At 45.4% G+C, this 17,796-nt stretch overlaps 1 protein-coding gene and 1 long non-coding RNA gene across 3 annotated transcripts in view; one reads left to right on the plus strand and one right to left on the minus strand.

Annotated features, from left to right (window-relative positions):
* Nucleotides 1-852: 852 nt before the first annotated feature.
* LOC130196266 (uncharacterized) lies at nucleotides 853-14,814 on the minus strand. Its single transcript, XR_008832217.1, has 3 exons — nucleotides 14,743-14,814; nucleotides 12,965-13,030; nucleotides 853-1,215 (listed from the first exon to the last, which is right to left on the minus strand). It is a non-coding gene; the product is annotated as an uncharacterized LOC130196266 (long non-coding RNA).
* The window catches only part of efna5b (ephrin-A5b), a 101,214-nt gene continuing 98,175 nt past the window's right edge, over nucleotides 14,758-17,796 (plus strand). Inside the window, exon 1 of one of the 2 annotated variants that reach the window (XM_056418228.1) lies at nucleotides 14,758-16,064. In XM_056418228.1, the coding sequence (XP_056274203.1) occupies nucleotides 15,940-16,064 (125 nt within the window). In that variant the 5' untranslated portion in view covers nucleotides 14,758-15,939. The remainder of the gene's footprint in view (nucleotides 16,065-17,796) is intronic. The other variant, XM_056418227.1, reaches the window with a different exon arrangement.

Genomic DNA, 17,796 nt, shown 5'->3' on the forward strand with positions numbered 1-17,796 from the left:
GTTTTCAGTTTGCATTTTCACTGAACTCCACACAGCTCTTCCAGGTCCGTAGCGCCAAAGCGAGGCTGAACTTATACAAACAGTGATCGGGTCACAAAGGCATCGAAAGCTGAAAAATAATTTCGTCCTCACCACCACAGCCGAACATGCCGATCCAGCACAAGACTCCAGACTCAAGACTCAAGACTCAGCTTTGCTTCGAGAGAGGAGACAGAGCGGCCGCAGAGGAAACGCATGTCCTCGTGGAAAAATTGCATTTTTGGGAATATACTAGTACTTCAAATTAAACTAGAATGGGCACTCGGTAGAGCGCATACCTTCACATATCACAAGATTGGGCATTGAATTATGAACATTTTGGCATTAGTTGCATGCCAATTGGACAAAAATGTATCGTGCTTTGGTAAAAAAAATATGTTGACCTTTCCATGACCTTGACCTTTGACCCGATTGATCTCAAAATCTAATCAAATGGTCCCCGGATAATAACCAATCATCCCACCAAATTTAATGCGATTCAAGAAGATTTTGACCTGTTCATGACCTTTGACCTTGACCTTTAACCCGATCGATCCCAAAATCGAATCAACTGGTCCCCGGATAATAACCAATCATCCCACCAAATTTCATGCGATTCGGTTCAATACTTTTTGAGTTCTGCGAATAACACGCATACAAATAAATAAATAAATAAATCCACGGCGATCAAAACATAACCTTCCACATTTTCAATGCGAAGGTAATAACCTTGACTTTTGAAGCAGGATGCGAACAACAGTCTTGGGTGACCTACTCCCTCCGTTATCAGGAAGACACATCAGGAAAATGTTAACAAGGAATTTAAAAACCAAACAGATGTTGTCATTTTATTCTCCTTAATACAAAACGCCACGACGGCAACATTGTAAATGATAAATAGCAAACGGTGACCCCATCCCCGTGTCATATATGTTGCTGTAAATGACCAATTACTGCGCGGCATGTACCTCCGCCACAAAATGTCAAAAAGTCATTGTGTGATTTGCATAATTAACCAGCTGGCTCCTTGGATTAGGCAGTTTGTATAGTGTCTCTCTCTCTCTCTCTCGCCCTGTCACCACAGGAGCCCTGAGGCCCGAAGTGGTCTACAAATCCATAGGAGGGCTGTCATGCTGCCTGTGTTCCTGCTTCACCGGTCCCATGTTCCGCCTGGGGCACGGAAGTGGGAGAGAGAGGCTGAAAGAGAGAGAGAGAGACCATGTGAGATACTGCAACAGGTGAGAAAGAGAACCTACCTACCTGGGTGGCAGACGTTGAGCAAATCAAGACACGCTTTACTCTCATTTGCCTTTGAAACAGATTCTTCCGTCTCCTTTTTAACCTCCGCCGTTTGTGAGCGTGATTGACGTGAGGGGGCGGACCTGTTTTCGTTTTAGCGCTGCTCAGGCATGACACATGCCAGAGAAACACACGGCCGATGCGAGGCTCCTTTTGCTCCACATATATTTAGCGCATGGACATGTTACATTTTCTGCCTCGAGGCGAACACGGCGGGAGACAAAAAGAATGCTCGGTCGTCGATCCTGCAGCGACCTGTAAGCTACGCGGGGGGGAAAAAACAACCTACGTATCGTCTGGACGCTTATGGCGATGTTATGTCTCATCGTCCTAAACGCGATTGCAGACGGGTTTTTCTTCTTTTTCTTCTGCATCACAACAGACAAGAGTGATACAGGTTATTTAACTAGAACGGGCACTCGGTAGAGCGCATACCTTCGTATATCACAAGATTGGGCATTGAATTATGAACATTTTGGCATTAGTTGCATGCCAATTGGATATAAATTGGCCGCGCTATGGTAAAAATAAGTTTTTGACCTTTTCATGACCTTGACCTTTGACCCGATCGATCCCACAATCTAATCAAATGGTCCGCGGATAATAACCAATCATCCCACCAAATTTCATGCGATTCGGTTTAATACTTTTTTAGTTATGCGAGTAACACGCATACAAATAAATAAATAAATAAATAAATGGCGATCAAAACATAACCTTTTGCATTTTCAATGCGAAGGTAATGAGCCCCGTGTCCCTGTTCAAGACGTTAGCTTTTTAAATATCCTGCGGCCTCCTGACCTGAGGGGGAAAAAAAGGTTCCTGATGGACCCCAGATGTGTTTTATGTTATCCTCCATATCCATGCAGTGCTTTGCAGTGAACGGCGTCTACATTTCTTCCCTTTCTCTTGTTTCCTTTTTCGCAATCTTCCGCTCTCATCGCCCGCTCCCCGGCGTTTCTGCCGGAGTGAATGGATCCCATGCAGAGAAGCACAACAGTCAGACTCCACTGAGCTTCCACTCACACACTCGCTCTCATCCTGGTCCACCCCGTGGAGACGGGACCGTTTGATGAGGCGGGGGAGAAAGGAGAAGATTCAGAACCGAGAGGGGCATTACTGTGCCCCTGTGGGTGGACAATTAGAGGCCCTTGTTTATCACTGGAGATGCCCGCCTCACTTAAATAACCGCCTTTAACTACTGTTAAAGGAAGGAGGAGGGCAAAAACAAAAGAATCTATTTTTGTTTGTGGTGGTGGAGGATTTAAATGTATTATTGTTATTTTCACATTTTCAAGATCGGAAGCAAGGAAGGTGCTGTGTGTTGGGGGGGGGGGGGGCTCCTCAGTGGGCTTTTGCCAAATTGTCAAAAACAACAAAAACTTGTAATCACATCGACGTCTGATTTCTTTTTCATTCTCACAACTCTTTCAATTTTTTTTCTTTTCTTTCTTTCATTCCAGCGTTTGTTAACTGAACAACACAAATTAATTCACGGCACATTCGCGAGAGACTGTTTATAATGCAAATGATTTGGGTGGGAAAAGTTGCCGATTGGCACAATGGCCCCTCAAGGCAGCAGCATCCAGTTGAGATGCTGGTGAGAGAGCCGTCTCTATCTGATAGGTCTCTCTCTCTCTCTCTCCTTCTCTATGCTGAAACATCTCGGTGGAGGCCAGGCCTGCTTGGCCCCTCTGTCAGCAAATGTCACTGCTCATTATGACAGGCTCCTCGTTCCCCAACTAGCTCAGTCGGACCGGGTCCGATGAATCGGGCTCCGACGACCCCCGGTGCTCCGAAGGGTTTCTGGGAGAAGGTAATTGCTCCAATATCCTGAGCTGCAGGGATACATAGTGCTGACAAGTTGGTATTAGTCAAACATGTCGGTTCAGAGGGCCGGGCCGCGCGCTACCGGGCCCGCCGGCCAGCAGGTGTGAGAGTCCGGTGGGTGGATATGTAACGCTGATACTCATCACACAGGAATGGTTGGGTTTCACAACGTGAATGATGTTTCGTGCGCCTTACTCCCCTCCAGGCGGTGGATCTCGTGCAAAATTCTGAAAACTGTCAGCGATCCCGACCGTGAAGTACTCCTCAAAGGCCGGGTCCACGGACAGAAACCCCCCAACATATGATGTCATTTAACCTCCGGTAGTATTCAAACCACGCCGAGGCTTTGGTTCCTTTTTATTTACCCAGGTTTTAACCCTCCTGTTGCCTTCGGGTCAATTTGACCCCATTCAATGTTTAACCCTCCTGTTACCTTTATATTTACTGACATATTTTTACCCTTGGGGTCAATTTGACCCCAGCAATTAAAACCTCCAGAAAATTATTAGAATTAATATTGTTTTCCAAGTTTAAGTGTGAGGTACTTTATGTTTGTTTGTTGACTACCTAAATAGCCCTTTAAATATATAAAAAAGTTGATATTTCTTATATGTTTGACACAGTGAAAAACAGCCTGGGGTCAAATTGACCCGAAAGAACACCGACGTTAAACATTGAATGGGGTCAAATTGACCCTAAAGGTAACAGGAGGGTTAAGATAAACCAGCTTCGCCTTTTCAGCGGGGGTGAACGGGTGTATGATTGTGGTGATCATCACATTGGGAAATTTCATTTCAACGACAACATTTGTTCAATTTTTTGGGGGGGTTGTAATTTGGCAGACACCGAAACGCTGACATTTTTAACTGCATGTTCCACTTTCTACTAAACGACCTCGTGAAAGTGTCACACTGCAGTCACGTAAGGCCGACGCTCGCGACTAAATCAACAGGGCGTTGACTTTAGTTTCCCGACGTGTTTAAGGAGGCGCTGATCCGGTCCGAAACGACGCCCACGTCTCGGACTGCGCTCCGGCTCCTCTGGAAGTCCTCGTGATGGATGTTACATTCGGGGGAAACTGGAGTGACCTCACATATCCCTGGACTCCGTGTCACCGGACAGGGCGCCGAATGATGACATCATATTTCATATAGAGAAAGCTGATGACATCCCAACGCACGGTGGTCACGCCAACATGTGTTTGTCATGTGTGAGCGGTATCTAGTAAGTCATGCGGTTTCTCACTTTCCTTTCAGGTGCGATTACGCCGAACATATTTTTTTTTCTCGGGGGGGGGGGGGAAACGCACTCTGATGGTTTCCACCCCATTATTTTCCAGAGGCGGTATTTTCATGGCTCCGTGTCTGTGCCTCTGATGATGCACGTGCGCCCCTTCTGCTTCGACATGAGTTTTAGGTGAGCACGGGCATCGAAACATGAATCTGCGCCGCGTGTCATCGTAAATGACTTTTTGCACGCGTGGAAATCCGACGCAAAGTTTGCCCCGAGCAAAACGTGTTCTTCATTCTTTCCATGAACACTTTTTTTTTTTTTTTTTAGAAAAGAGACAAATTAAGAACGTGAGAGGGAAACGGTCCATCTCCGTCACCGAGTGATACGTGGAGCGGGAGGATTACTGTGGCGTCAGCGGGATGTGAAGCGTTCTCACATTCATAGGAATGTATGACTGACGCAATGGGGCCACGATTCTCTAATAAACACACATAAAACCGCACGATTCCGTTGAAGTTTGATGTTTGTAATAACATATTTGGAAAGAAAGGAGCACTCTGAATCAAAATGGATGGCCCGAAGCTGGAAACATTTCTGCGTATTCAATGTGCATATCAAATACCCACTCGTAAATACCACGGGGCGAATCTCTTTGTCAATAGTCTGTCAGTGATACTCTCTATGGCAATTGTATTTCTCATTATCATGTATTCCTGTTAGGGATAAAATGATCTTAATTTGATCAGCGTCATAAGCCCCAGTGTGAGCTCTGATCTCAGTTTATCCCTTTATGAATTACACATGTGCGGTAAAAAAAAAAAAATTCCATAATGACAGTGAGAATTAGCAGGCTAAGCAGACACTAATGCTATTGTAACCTCATCAATGATGTATAGCTGAGCTCTTCAATGGCGGCCTTTTCCACAGAGCAACGCCCGCCAGGGGATGAGAGAGACGGGGGGCGGGGGATGCGGAGAAAGTACAGTTTGAAAAGAGAATCAACTGGTATTAATAAGAGATTAATGTTTCTTTGGCTTGAACTGACACGCGGCGCTATTATTCCGCTGCTTTCCTCTGAGCAGGTCTGGCTATTAGCTTTGTCCCCGGCATATGAATCTATATTTCCCTTCGACAGAAGAGTCATAAAGGGACAGTGAAACATCAATTTCTTCCTGGGACTTCAAAGAGAGACGTGAGGCCCCTTGCAAGCCGAACGACTGCCGCGTTGCACACTGCAGCCAGAAATATGAAAGACTTTTCTACATTCATTTCCATAATGAAAGAGCAGCGAGAGTACAAAAGGGGACTTGATAGTCGCCCACCCGCTCTCCTCCCGGCTTCGTCTTTTTTTTTCGACGTTGTGATTGTATGTGAGTATTACTCAAAGTTGAGGATAGCTCCTCCAAATTGAGGCCCTTATTGCAAAAGCCCGCTGAAGCACCATTCACACCAGGGAAGGGACAATGTGCACGTAATATCTAGATCAGCGGTGTCCTGTCTTAATTCACTTTTATTACATCCATTCATAATGCTCTCATAATGATGAGATGGATCCCAGCCAAGGGATTTTCAGAGTGTCACCTTTTATTATCGCATACTGTGATTTGTCATTTGCTCCTCTACAGGTCCCCGTAATGAGGATACGTTCGACTTCTCTGAATTGGATCGGAGGATAAAATGCCACCGTGCATTCGCCCACTGGAAGTAATCCACTTAAGGTTAATAAATGGGAAGAGCTTGGTTTAAAAACCAGAAGAAAAAGTAACTCAATTCAATTCTAGGTGATAGAACTCTCAAAGTGTAAGCACAGCACACACTGCAGGCGTGTGCTCGCGCACAGAGTGCCGTGCTTTGTGTCTCAGTGAAGATGGGAACACACAGCTGCAGCTGAGGTCGTTAGTGCACGGTGTGATAAAATATTGCTTGACATAATGCATCACACATAGACATTAAGAAACAAACCACTTTGTTGCAGGGCAAATAAACATTTATACTACGGGGGCTGGGGGCTGTTTGTGGTTCTTGTCTCCGAGTGTGTGTGCGTGTGTGTGTGTGTGTGTCTTTGTTCATTTAACTGTGGATGGAAAGGGAGAAAAATAAGAAGACAGCATGACTGTAAGGCTGCTGAGAAACTGGGTGTAGGTCAGGACATAAAACAAGTGTTTTAACACCAGCGTTGGCCGATAACATCCAGCTGAAGAATGAAGAATGTTCTTATTAATTCTTTTATCAGCTGATGGTCTGTCCCAACCCCCCCCGGAGAAACACTCGCCATGTGTGGACGTTCTCATTCATCCAAAGAAAGTAAAACTGCTTTTCGGAATATTTACTTTGCGATGAAAGATAAGACTCAAGACTTTAAAAGCAAAACTCTCTGCGAGACATTTATGATTGATCTTAAACACACAGATGTGTGGTATGTATGTACACGGAGGCTCCCACACACGCACTCTTGCTCTCTAGACATGTGAGGACCTCGAACAGACCTTCCTTTTCTGAGGGGGGTTCAGTTAAATGTAGAGGATTGGGGGAGGGGATTCATGAAAAACAGAGTTAGACACTTTGGGAATGGCACTTATTCACTTTCGTGCTGTGACCACTGATGTCTGCAGAGTAAACATCAGGGCTCTCAATTCCAGGATGCTTTATTTTCATTGGTTGCTGGATTAAATCGTACCCAGATACAACAGATACAGGGTTTTTTCTGATTGGCTATTGTGTAGCCCATTTCTTTTTTTTGATTGGCTGATAAGTGGCTCCTCACAGCAGAACTCCAGGGGAGCGCTTGATTCCTCCACGGTGAGGGCAGCGCGGCCAGCTCATGTTGGCGCTGGCTGTTAAAACATTAAATAGCCGAGAGTTTTTTTCAGCGTGTGAAATACGATGTGTGGCGGGAGTGAGTGACTTAAGACCGAAATGCGTGAGTGCCCTGAAACATCCCATAGGAGCCGCTTAGCTTAGCACAAAGACTTGAAACAGGGGGAAACGGGCTCTGAATGTTTGAGCCCTTCCAGAAGAAATAGTGTGACACACAAAACAAACAAGATCCTGTGTCGATTAGTGAGCTTTGGAGGTGCTTGTTTAGGTGTATTGTGTTACCTTTGGACAGAGTTTCCAGTCTCTGTGCTAAGCTAAGCTAACAAACGGATTGATCCTCTTATTTAACTTTTGGGAAGAACGTGAACACATGTCCCACTTTTTCTTTCCTTTTGTACTATTCCTTCGATACCTCCCTTATTGTATTCCGTTCCCCTGCACAGCCTACCGAACTTTAACAGTTATCAGGGCTCTCAAGTGTCACGCATTGAGCGTGACACTCACGCATTTCGGTCTTAAGTCACGCACTCCCGCCACACATCGTATTTCTCACGCTGAAAAAAACTCTCGGCAATTTAATGTTTTAATGTGCCGCAGCATGAGCTGCCCTCACCGTGGAGGAATCAAGCGCTCCCCTGGAGTTCTGCTGTGAGGAGCCACTTATCAGCCAATCAAAAAAAAGAAATGGGCTACACAATAGCCAATCAGAAAAAACCCCGTATCTGTTGTATCTGGGTAAGATTTAATCCAGCAACCAATGAAAATAAAGCATCCTGGAATTGCGCACGATTGACTGATATCCGAAAATTTCATTCTGCGGGGGGGGGGGGGGGGGGGGGGGTTCTGATGGAAATGTCACTCTTGCCTGTCTTCAAAACTTGAGAGCCCTGAGTTATACTATTTCAAACATGGGCCAAACTCACCATAAAAACGGCAACATCTATTGTTTGTCGTTTGTCTAACTCTCCGTTCAACCGGGAATGTTGTGCCATTATATTCTGCTTCACTGTCCTATTATGTTCGGCCGTTAATCCGGCAGCGGCGGTGGTAACAGAGACGACTCAATGTAAGCGGACAGGCAGCATGGCGGGTAAACACACCACACACACACACACACACACACACACACACACACACACACCAGACGCTGACGCTGTTGTCTTACACGTCACACCTCTTCAGGAGTGCAGGCATGCTATCAAAAATCACACACTGGGGCAGAATCATGCCGGTGTTGTTTGGCTCAGTGTAAAGAAATCTAAGCATAATGGAGGATATAATCTGTGCATGAAAGGTTTTTTATGACACTTGTGACCGCTGTTTGTATCCGGTCCCCGACAAGCAATCAGTGTTGGTTCCTTTTAATCTCTCGTGCTCGAACTCGAGGAGAATAAGGCTAAAATAACGTACCCAAACTGAATCAAGAATAGCTTCTCAAACAGAAGGCGTATTGCATATTTCTACTTTTCCCTACTTTGAAAGGAAAGAATCTGAGGAATATGAATCCATTGTAAGTAAATCCATTTATGTTAACAATCCTGAGTAAATGGATATGCAATAATGGAAAAATAAGATATTTATCCTCCTTTGTCCTGCCATAATCCAGTGCATAATTTAGATTTCAAAGGCAATATCTCCATTATAACCAAGATCCCCTGGATAATGTTACTGAAGGTCTGCTACTCTGTCCCACAGATGTGACTGTAAGTTAGATGAAAATACACTTTAACAATTTATGAATTTAATATTCTTTTAAAGATATCCTCGGGCCATGTATTGAACCATTTTTGCATTTTGACTGTTTCCTCGTAAATATACTTCCGAAAACTATTTATTTCCATATAGCCATGTTACAAATAACATAAATCCCCCCAAAAAATGTAAATAGTAATATGAATACATAATCTAAAACGCAACAGATATCGATCAATATTAAATATGACTAAAACGCTGCGTGCTATACGGGCTGAACGACCTTTAACCACGACCGCGGCCTTTTCCTGAACGGTATCCAAGCGCTCTCAACGTAACCACGGCTTAATTTAAGAGAGGGTGCATGGGAAAAGGCTCACGTGAATACTTGTCTTTACAGTCACATGGATTGAGATGAACTGTGTTTAAATATAAGGAAATATTCTGTCCTTTTGATGCATGCTCACACAAGAAAACATTCACTGTCCGCTTCCTGCTTTCCGTCCATGAACAGAAGGACCTTGGCTGCCCCGATTGAAATCCTGATTCTTCATTGAAAAGGAAGCCCTTGTCCTTCCATTGCTCTGCCTGCTGCACTGATAGTGTACAAATAGCTAACATCAGTCCCCATCTGTTGTCCATCATTTGGATTCAGGGCAGGGCCCGTCCCAGCAGATACATCCGATTAGTCCCTCTCATCGATTTGTGCTGCCTCGTCATGACTTAGTCAACCCAAGGTGTCTCTTCTATGACATGCTGTCTCCCTGTGATTTAGTTTGCCGACGCTCTAAGTGCATTGAGCGTGACAATAAAATCTTTAATCTAATATGCATTCTAAGGAGGGAGACGGCGGAGAATAAAGAGCAAGTGAGGGAGCGAGACGCGGAAGGGGAATTAATGTTCTCGATGAGCTCAGATGTAATGAGAAAGGTTTGCGTCGGGTTTATGAAAAGACAGGCTGCAGACACCAGAAATTGGGTACAGTTGCTTGTTGACAAACGTGTGAGTGCAGGTGTGAGATGTGTGCATGAAATGGTTTGTCAAACTTGAATTCTTCAAATTATGAATATTCACATGTGCCACCAAGTGCTTATTTTCCAACTCCTTTTCGAGACTGTCTCTTCTTGCATTAAGGAGAAATAAGATTATTATCCTCTCAAATTTCACATCTGCTCTGGAGAGGTGAGATCGTGTTTGAAGTGTACGATAGTGTGAATAGAGTGAGCTTATGGGCACAATGAATGCACAGTGCTATCAGTAATTCTACCTGACAACTATCCCATTGCCTGGGTTTGTGAGAGGGCATCATATTTATAAATGTGTGAGCTGTGTATCAATGAGATTTGGGGCTATACTATGTGAATAGATCACGACATAGATCTCCAGTACACTCCGCTCAATCTGTTGTGTCCAGCCGACCGGGTCTGAAAAGTGAAGCCGGTGACGTGCATTCTCTCTAATGGTCATCAGGGGGCGACACCTCCAGTTGCAAAAAGAAATCTGGTTGCACAGAACTCTATAAGAAAATGATTTCTCACTTGATTTATTCCCTCAGTAAACGTTTATGGTCTCCATCGCCAGCTTCAGGTCTTCTTAAAAACAGCATGATGCTAATTTAGTTCATAATGGTCCCATTTAGAGAAGACCCGACCGTAAAGCAGGGTATGATTTAGGGCGGGGCTACCTTGTGATTAAATCACCCCCTGCTGGTCAGGAGAGAGAATGCACTGGAGGTTGCCACCTGGTTTATAATTAGCTCCACCCTTTCTGTCACTTCTGGTTCCAAAATTGAAACCAAGATGGCGGCAAATGCCGATCTCGAGGCCTCAAAATGTGCAGTCCACAAACCAATGGTTGTCCACTTCTTAAGGTGCGTTCACACCAAAAGCGAAGCGATTTTTCGCGTCGCCCAAAACGCGTGAGTTTACTCGCTCAACCATTTGCCGTGTTCACGCCATGAGCGTTGAGACGCTCCGCGAGGGGCGGGGCTTATCTCCTTGTCTCGTCTCCGTAAAAGACCGTCATCATCTCCTTCATCCACCAGAATAACTAACCACTAGTTCCGCTTTATATTTGTTGTGGACGTGTTTGGGTTGATGACATCACCCGTAGGCTCACTCAGCTCGGTCACTTTCACCGATGAAGTTACCGTTACGTCTGAAAGACTTCCGCTTCCAGCGCTACGAGAGCGGAACTCGAGAGCCGATTGGCCCGAGTTAAGAGATGACCGCCGCAAAGTTGAAATATTTGAACTCGGGGCAGAAATTGCGCCGCTTAAAACGCATCGCCCCAAACGCGCCGCCCGGGAAAATATCGCGTCTATCGCAGCCACGCGCGTCTGTACGTTGACTTTTCATGGGATTCGGTCGCGCGAAAAAATAGTTTTGCTTTTGGTGTAAACGCACCTTTTTACACACTCAATGGCTGCATCCCAATGCTGCTCTGTGTCTCAGTAAACAGACGGAACACTCGAGAAATGGTGTGCCACGCAACAAATACAGCAGCAATGTTCTGTAAAATTGAACGATACTTTATAGAAATTTGATGACGCGGGAGGAGGATTTTAAAGGTGTCTTGAGAGCAGATTTAATGTTTCCTTTTCATATTTTATTATGGTAATAAAAGCAAGCCATTATACCTGTACGGTGCCACTGTGTCTGCATCCACTCTGTGATTTAGTGTATATCTCTTTAATGTAAGGGCAGCTCGTTGACTGATGGATACAATGGGTCTCCATTGACAGAAGGCGATTAGATTTGTTTTAATGAATGCTTTGCAAAGCCGTGTGGCATGTTCCTGCTACTGTCACACGCCTCTCTAATTGACAGATATTTCTAAAAGAACTTGCTCAGAGGATCCTTTTTGCTTTTCATATTCGAAATTGCGTGTTGGAACGCCTGACCTGCATAGCGAGCCACATTTTCACATCTTTTTAATGAGTCGGTGTTACGTCGCCGTCTCTAATTGTGCTGTTGGTAAAAGAACAATAGTGTTTAAAAAGAACACCCACCCAGCCAGTCAGTCAGCGGCCTCCCCACCTCACCCCGCCGTGACCCCGGCTGCGTGAGCGTGCAGATTACAGTGTGTGTGAAAGGAGGAGAACCTCGCGGGCTCGGAGCCAGACACTTGTCATTTTGGCCAGTGTGACTTCTATATCTCAAATCGAAGCTCTCGGATGCGGCCGGTTACCCTGTATCAAAACGACATCACTAGAATCACCACCAAAATTGAATTGGGCAATAAAACCTTAAAGATTGGTAAAGGGAAGGCGAGCCTCTGTTACAGGCTAAATGAGAAGACACTTTGTGAGAGTAAGATATGAACGTCAACAACTTCCGGAAGAGACGGAGAAAAAAGACCGGAGCATGTCGGGTCTGTCCGCCAAATGTTCATCCCGTTTGAAAAAACACATCATCTTAAACACTGACCGGCCATGTTGGTTTTGTTCTCCTCCTCCCGAATCAGTCAAATATAAACAAATTATAATAAACCCAGCTTTTCGGGGAGGAAATAGAGCTCGAACCATCTTTTCACTGCTCTGCTGGAACATGTGGATGGGGGGGGCGAGGGAAAAAATATGCCCCCATGAGAAGTAATCAACGCGGCCCAGTGGGATCGTGACAGCGAATAAGAGGAGGGGATGGGGAGCGGCAGCTCTGTTCCCATGCCTGAGAAAATGAAAGCAGCTGGGGGTATGCGCCATACGCGGCAGACAGTCATATATGCTTGTTATCAAGTAAGTATTTGTATGAGAGAGAGACAAAGGGGGAGAGAGAGATGATGGGACGCAGCAAGAGAGGAATGCAGTCATGGCTGTAAAGTGGGTGTGAAAACAGCCATGTTCACTGACCTCCAAGTTGACCTCCCCACCAGTCCTCCCCTGATAGTTGATAGTGTCTTTCTTGTTTTTTTGTTTTGTGTGTGTGTGAGTGCATGCCGGAATATGTGTGGTTGCAGTGTGTGTGTGTGTGTATCTTATATGCGTTGATAGCTGTAAGTGAATGGCCCTATGTTTACAATAGTCTGCGGGGAAGAGGTCAAGAGGATTATCTTAAAATATTAGCTGCCCTCTCACCCTTTCCTCCCTCCTTCTGTGTTCCCTCTGCTTTTCCTCTCGCCTCCTGTAGACATACAACAGCACCTGTTGCGCACACACACACACACACACACACACACACACACACACACACACACACACACACACACGGGAGACATTTATGACTAACTTCATCGGATTTTCTTGACTTTACAAGGATAAAATGTTTATATAAAGTCTGATGTCTTTATTACTTAAAAATAAATCTTTTATATTTATTAGCTGACAGACACATTGCAGAAAAAAGTAAGAGGAGATAAAAAAAGAGCTTACTAAACACATCTTTAATTTCCTTTTTAGAACAATTCCTTTTAAAGTTGTATCATTATTTTTGTGTTGCTTTCATAACTTTGCGTTACATATAATTTGTATTTTTCTTTGAACTCCCACCACTGTTTGAGTGTATGCTCTTGCACTTTCCTACTTACTTCCTACCTAAGACTGTAGTGCTGCTCTACATGACGTAAAGGCAGAATTTATATTTACCGTATATTTTACGTATTTTTTCCATCGAATCCCTATGTATGTCACGCACACGCACTTACACCCCCCCACCCACACACACACACACACATCTTAAAAAAAACGATCCTCCCTTCACAGTCCAAAATCTGCTGATAGACTTGATGCCAGGAGGCGGGGTCACTATATATTCTTCCCAGACGTCGTGCACATTGAATCAATATGAATTCATGTTACAGTTATTCTCGTTAGGGATTTCCCTTATGAATTTGAGGCCTGCTGCTCATTTTCTTAAGTTTCATCAATCTTCCTTGTGAGCACCTGTCTGATTTAAGGCGACGACAGACCCCCCCCTCCCCTCTCCAACTTGGATTTGTCCCCGTTTTGATTAGTTATCCCGCCCGCTCGCCGCAGCGGGGCGTCTGGGCGCTGGCTCGGCGCCCCGAGCCCCCTGGTGTCGGTCTGTCCCCAAACAAGCCGCCCTGTGGCGTCGGTGTCCGGAGCCCATGGCAATGGCCGTCATCGCAAAGCATTTCCCCCAGGCACCAGCACCCCTCCGCCTCTCTGTCTCCGCGAACCTGTGGAATTGATGTGACCTTTACCACAGCTGGATAACATCGTTTTGAAGTATAGGAAATATATTTAAAAAAAAATTGGCAATAGGCTTTAGCGTTGAATCGGTGGAAGAGCCCGTTTGCAAGAAATTCAAAAAAAGATTTATTATGACAATAATTGTCTTATAACATAATTATCTTGTGTTCAATTTATAATTTGTAATATATATATATATATTAAAATATATATATAATTATTATTAACAGGCAACTTATTAATAATATAATAATAATATTTATTATTATTATTATATTATTAATAATGTGCCTGTTTAGATCCAAGGCTTCTTTCCCGTCATTAGAAGAAAACAAAAGTACATTTGAATTAAGTTCAATTAAGAGAGAGTAACTGGAGTCCGCGGTGTTCTGCGCGTCGCTGCGTCCGTTTGCATGTCATTAAATATCGCCGCCGCACGCGCGCGCACATCTCGTCGGATCTGACCGTGGAGTTTCCAAAAACGCGGTCCCTGTCCGACGCACCTCTTCGCCCGGTCCTCTTCCAGCTATACCTCTCCGTAATTGAATTAGCTCGGTTTTGGGCGTGGGGGAGGAGCTTGGCTTTGTTCGCGTGACGCCCATCCAAAGCCTTTCCAAACCAATGGGACTATCCACCGCTCCGCCGTAACCAAACCCACTCTCTCAGTCGGCGTCTGGAGCTGCCTGCCTGCCTTTGCCCCTCACCTTCCAGCCGTGTCTCGGCGTCTTAAAAAAAACAGCAAACCCCCAAAAAAGCAAGAACGAGGAAGAACTACACAGCGCGCACATGCGGGAGACCGCGAGCTCTTTCTTTTGTCCCATTCTTCTTCTTGTTGAAAACCTGCACGTCGCGCGATGACTTGTACATGAGCACGGCACTTTGGGATGCGGACATTGGCGAGCGTCCCCGCGGAGAGAAGCGCGTGAGAAGCCACAACGCTGTCCGTTTCTCCCTCGGACGCCGAGAAGGACTCCTCCCCACCTCCGCCGTGACACCTCCGGTGAATGACCGAGAAAGGATATCAGTTCTTCCCCCCCCCCCTTTTTTTTCTTTTTCTTCTTTCCTTTTTTTGTTTAGAAAACCGAAGACCGAGTCCAACGTCACCACTCATCCACCAGTGGCTGACTGACTGTATGGCTTTAAAAAGTTGCATGGAGAACATGGACATCATCTGACGTGCGTCATTGGACACATTGAGCCTCTCGCGCTCTCTCTCTCTCTCTTTTCTCCATCACGCCGTGGACTGACTATACCCCCTCCCTCCCTCCTCCCTCCCACCCCGTGCGCCTTGGCTGTGGAGTAAGAAGAAGTGTTCGGCAGTTGTCATTTGCCCTGACACCGGCTACATCCAGTAGCTCCCCCTCTGCATCCGAGGGAACCGCCGCCACAGCGCGACACCAGTGCCCGTTGAGCTGCGCTGCCCTCGCTGTTTGTGCGCCGACATCCTGCGTGAAATTAAAAACAAGAAGAAGAAGACGAAAAAGAAGAAGAAGAAGCCTGTGATCCATCCGGACAACCGACCCGCACCAGAAGAGACGACACGGTGACGCGTCTGGTTTTTCGGGGGGGTTTATTGTTGTTTCAACTTCCAATCCCCGTCAACCCGAACAAGTGTCACCTCAAAGTGTCTCCTCTTCGAATGGTCACGTCCGCGCTTTTTTTCTTCTCTTCTCTTCCCTCTCTCTCTCCCGTCGACCTTTTTTTTCTCCACGTTGCGCGCAACATTGTGTTGTCGTGGTTGTTGTAATTCGTTGATCCTTCACAAACTGCACCGGCGTGCCCACACATGTGAATGGGACGCCCATCACCTGTCCCAGCTGAAGCGCCCGCCGCCGCGTGTCCAAAACCCGACTGACTGACCGACACCGAAGAGGAATACGTGCCGAAGTTTCGCTGTAGTGATGCTGCAAATGGAAATGGTCATCTTCCTCTGCCTGGTGCTGTTGATGTGTGTATATAGCCAGGAGCCCAGTTCCAAAGCGGTGGCCGACCGCTTCGCCGTCTTCTGGAACCGGACCAACGCCAAGTAAGTGGCCTTCGCACCGGGCGTTTTTAAAATTATTTTTTTTACATTCATGTTCCGCTCCAGTCATCCTCCCCTCCTCTGCATGAACCCCGCGGGGTTGTCGCAGGTTCGCTGGACCACATCGGTGCTTATTCTCCGCAGTGAGGGCATAATGCCAGTAGAGCTGTATAGGTACACGGGCTGTAGCCGAGGGGAAAGGGGGATAGGAGTGTTATAAAAAAAAAAAAAGGAGAAAAAAAAGCACCACCGTGTCTTATTCTTCAATGGTTGCTAATTAACAGCGCGTCCCTCGAGGACCCTGTCGATCAGAACCCCGTGCGTAATAAGGCCTGGACGCGGCATTCATCGCGTGGTGTTGCCTCCCCCCCCCCCCCCCACACCTCTCGCTGTCGATGATGACCGTTTCACTCCGAGCTATTCTTGCTGGTTCAAGCATTATCTTGTGTTTGTTTCTCAAGCTATTTATTCACACGACCCCCCCCCCCCCCACCCCACCCCGGACCCATTAGCAGCAGCATCTAAGTATAGTCTCCACGGGGCTGAGCGCCTAACTATCCCAACAAAGTCCGTCTCATGGGGGGCATTGGTTCACTCACTCTCAGACTTAGCTCCCCAAAACAACTTCAATTGTGGGCCAAACGCGTCCTGTGCTGTGAGAGCGTGTGTGTGTGTGTGTGTGTGTGTGTGTGGTGCTGTGTGAAGTCAGTGAGAATGTAATGTAGCCCATCAGTCAATATACATTTATTAAATAAAGCTCCTTCACCCAATTCAGTACAGTTCACAGAATGCAATTTATGGACACCCAGCAATCTATAAATGCATAAGGGAGTGCTTCCTGAATATCATAAAGGCTCCATGACAAAGTGACAGAAAATGACAAACTCTCCTGTGAGGAAAGCTTCAGCACCAGATTCATGTGACGGGGATTTTTTTTCTTCTTCTTCTATTCATCTTTAAAATATGTTTCAATCACTTTTTCTGTGAGTAAAACGTTTCCTTGAGAACAAATTTATTTACTGAAGTTAAATAATTTTTTTGTGATGCATTATAATGTTGGATTGTTGACATTTGGAGCTTTGTAAAGGAAATAAAACCATTAAATTATAATAGGCACAAATGTTGTTTGTTCTTCAAGATTTCTTAAAGATCAAATAATAGATTTGATGAAAAAATCTTAATACATAATGCAAACAAATTCTGGATCATAAACCCCAGTGTAGATGTATGATAAAAAAGAAAGAAAAGAAAAGTGAAAGGCTGTTTTTTTTATTCCACTAAGTGTGTAAAACATTTGACAGTGTGCAGCCTCCTCCTTCTAAAGTTTCCCCAAATTGAAACTTCAAAATATCTTTATTTCCCTTCATTTGTTTAGTGAGCAGCCTCACAAATAACAATACTCCAACAGTTTATTTAAAATATTATTAAATGCTTGAGGAACATAACACTTGTCTTTTCTACATGAACAAAAGGGCCGCAGCATGAGCCTCTGTGAGGACGAGAGAACCTCAGCAAAGCTGGAATAAAAAGTTCCCCCTATAGCGCTGTGGAGTGAAAGCTCTCTCTCTCTCTCTCTGGAGTGAAAGCTCTCTCTCTCTCTCTCGGCTCGGCTGCAGTCAGTGTTCAGTGTCCATGTTCGAGGAGAGTAAAAGTCCCTGCTGGAGTCTGACTGTACCGCCTTGTCCCCGGCTTATTAAGTCTAAACACTGCTGCCGGAGTTTACAGAGATCTTTCA

Source organism: Pseudoliparis swirei, chromosome 7, assembly GCF_029220125.1.
Source record: "Pseudoliparis swirei isolate HS2019 ecotype Mariana Trench chromosome 7, NWPU_hadal_v1, whole genome shotgun sequence".
Taxonomy (NCBI): Eukaryota; Metazoa; Chordata; class Actinopteri; order Perciformes; family Liparidae; genus Pseudoliparis; species Pseudoliparis swirei.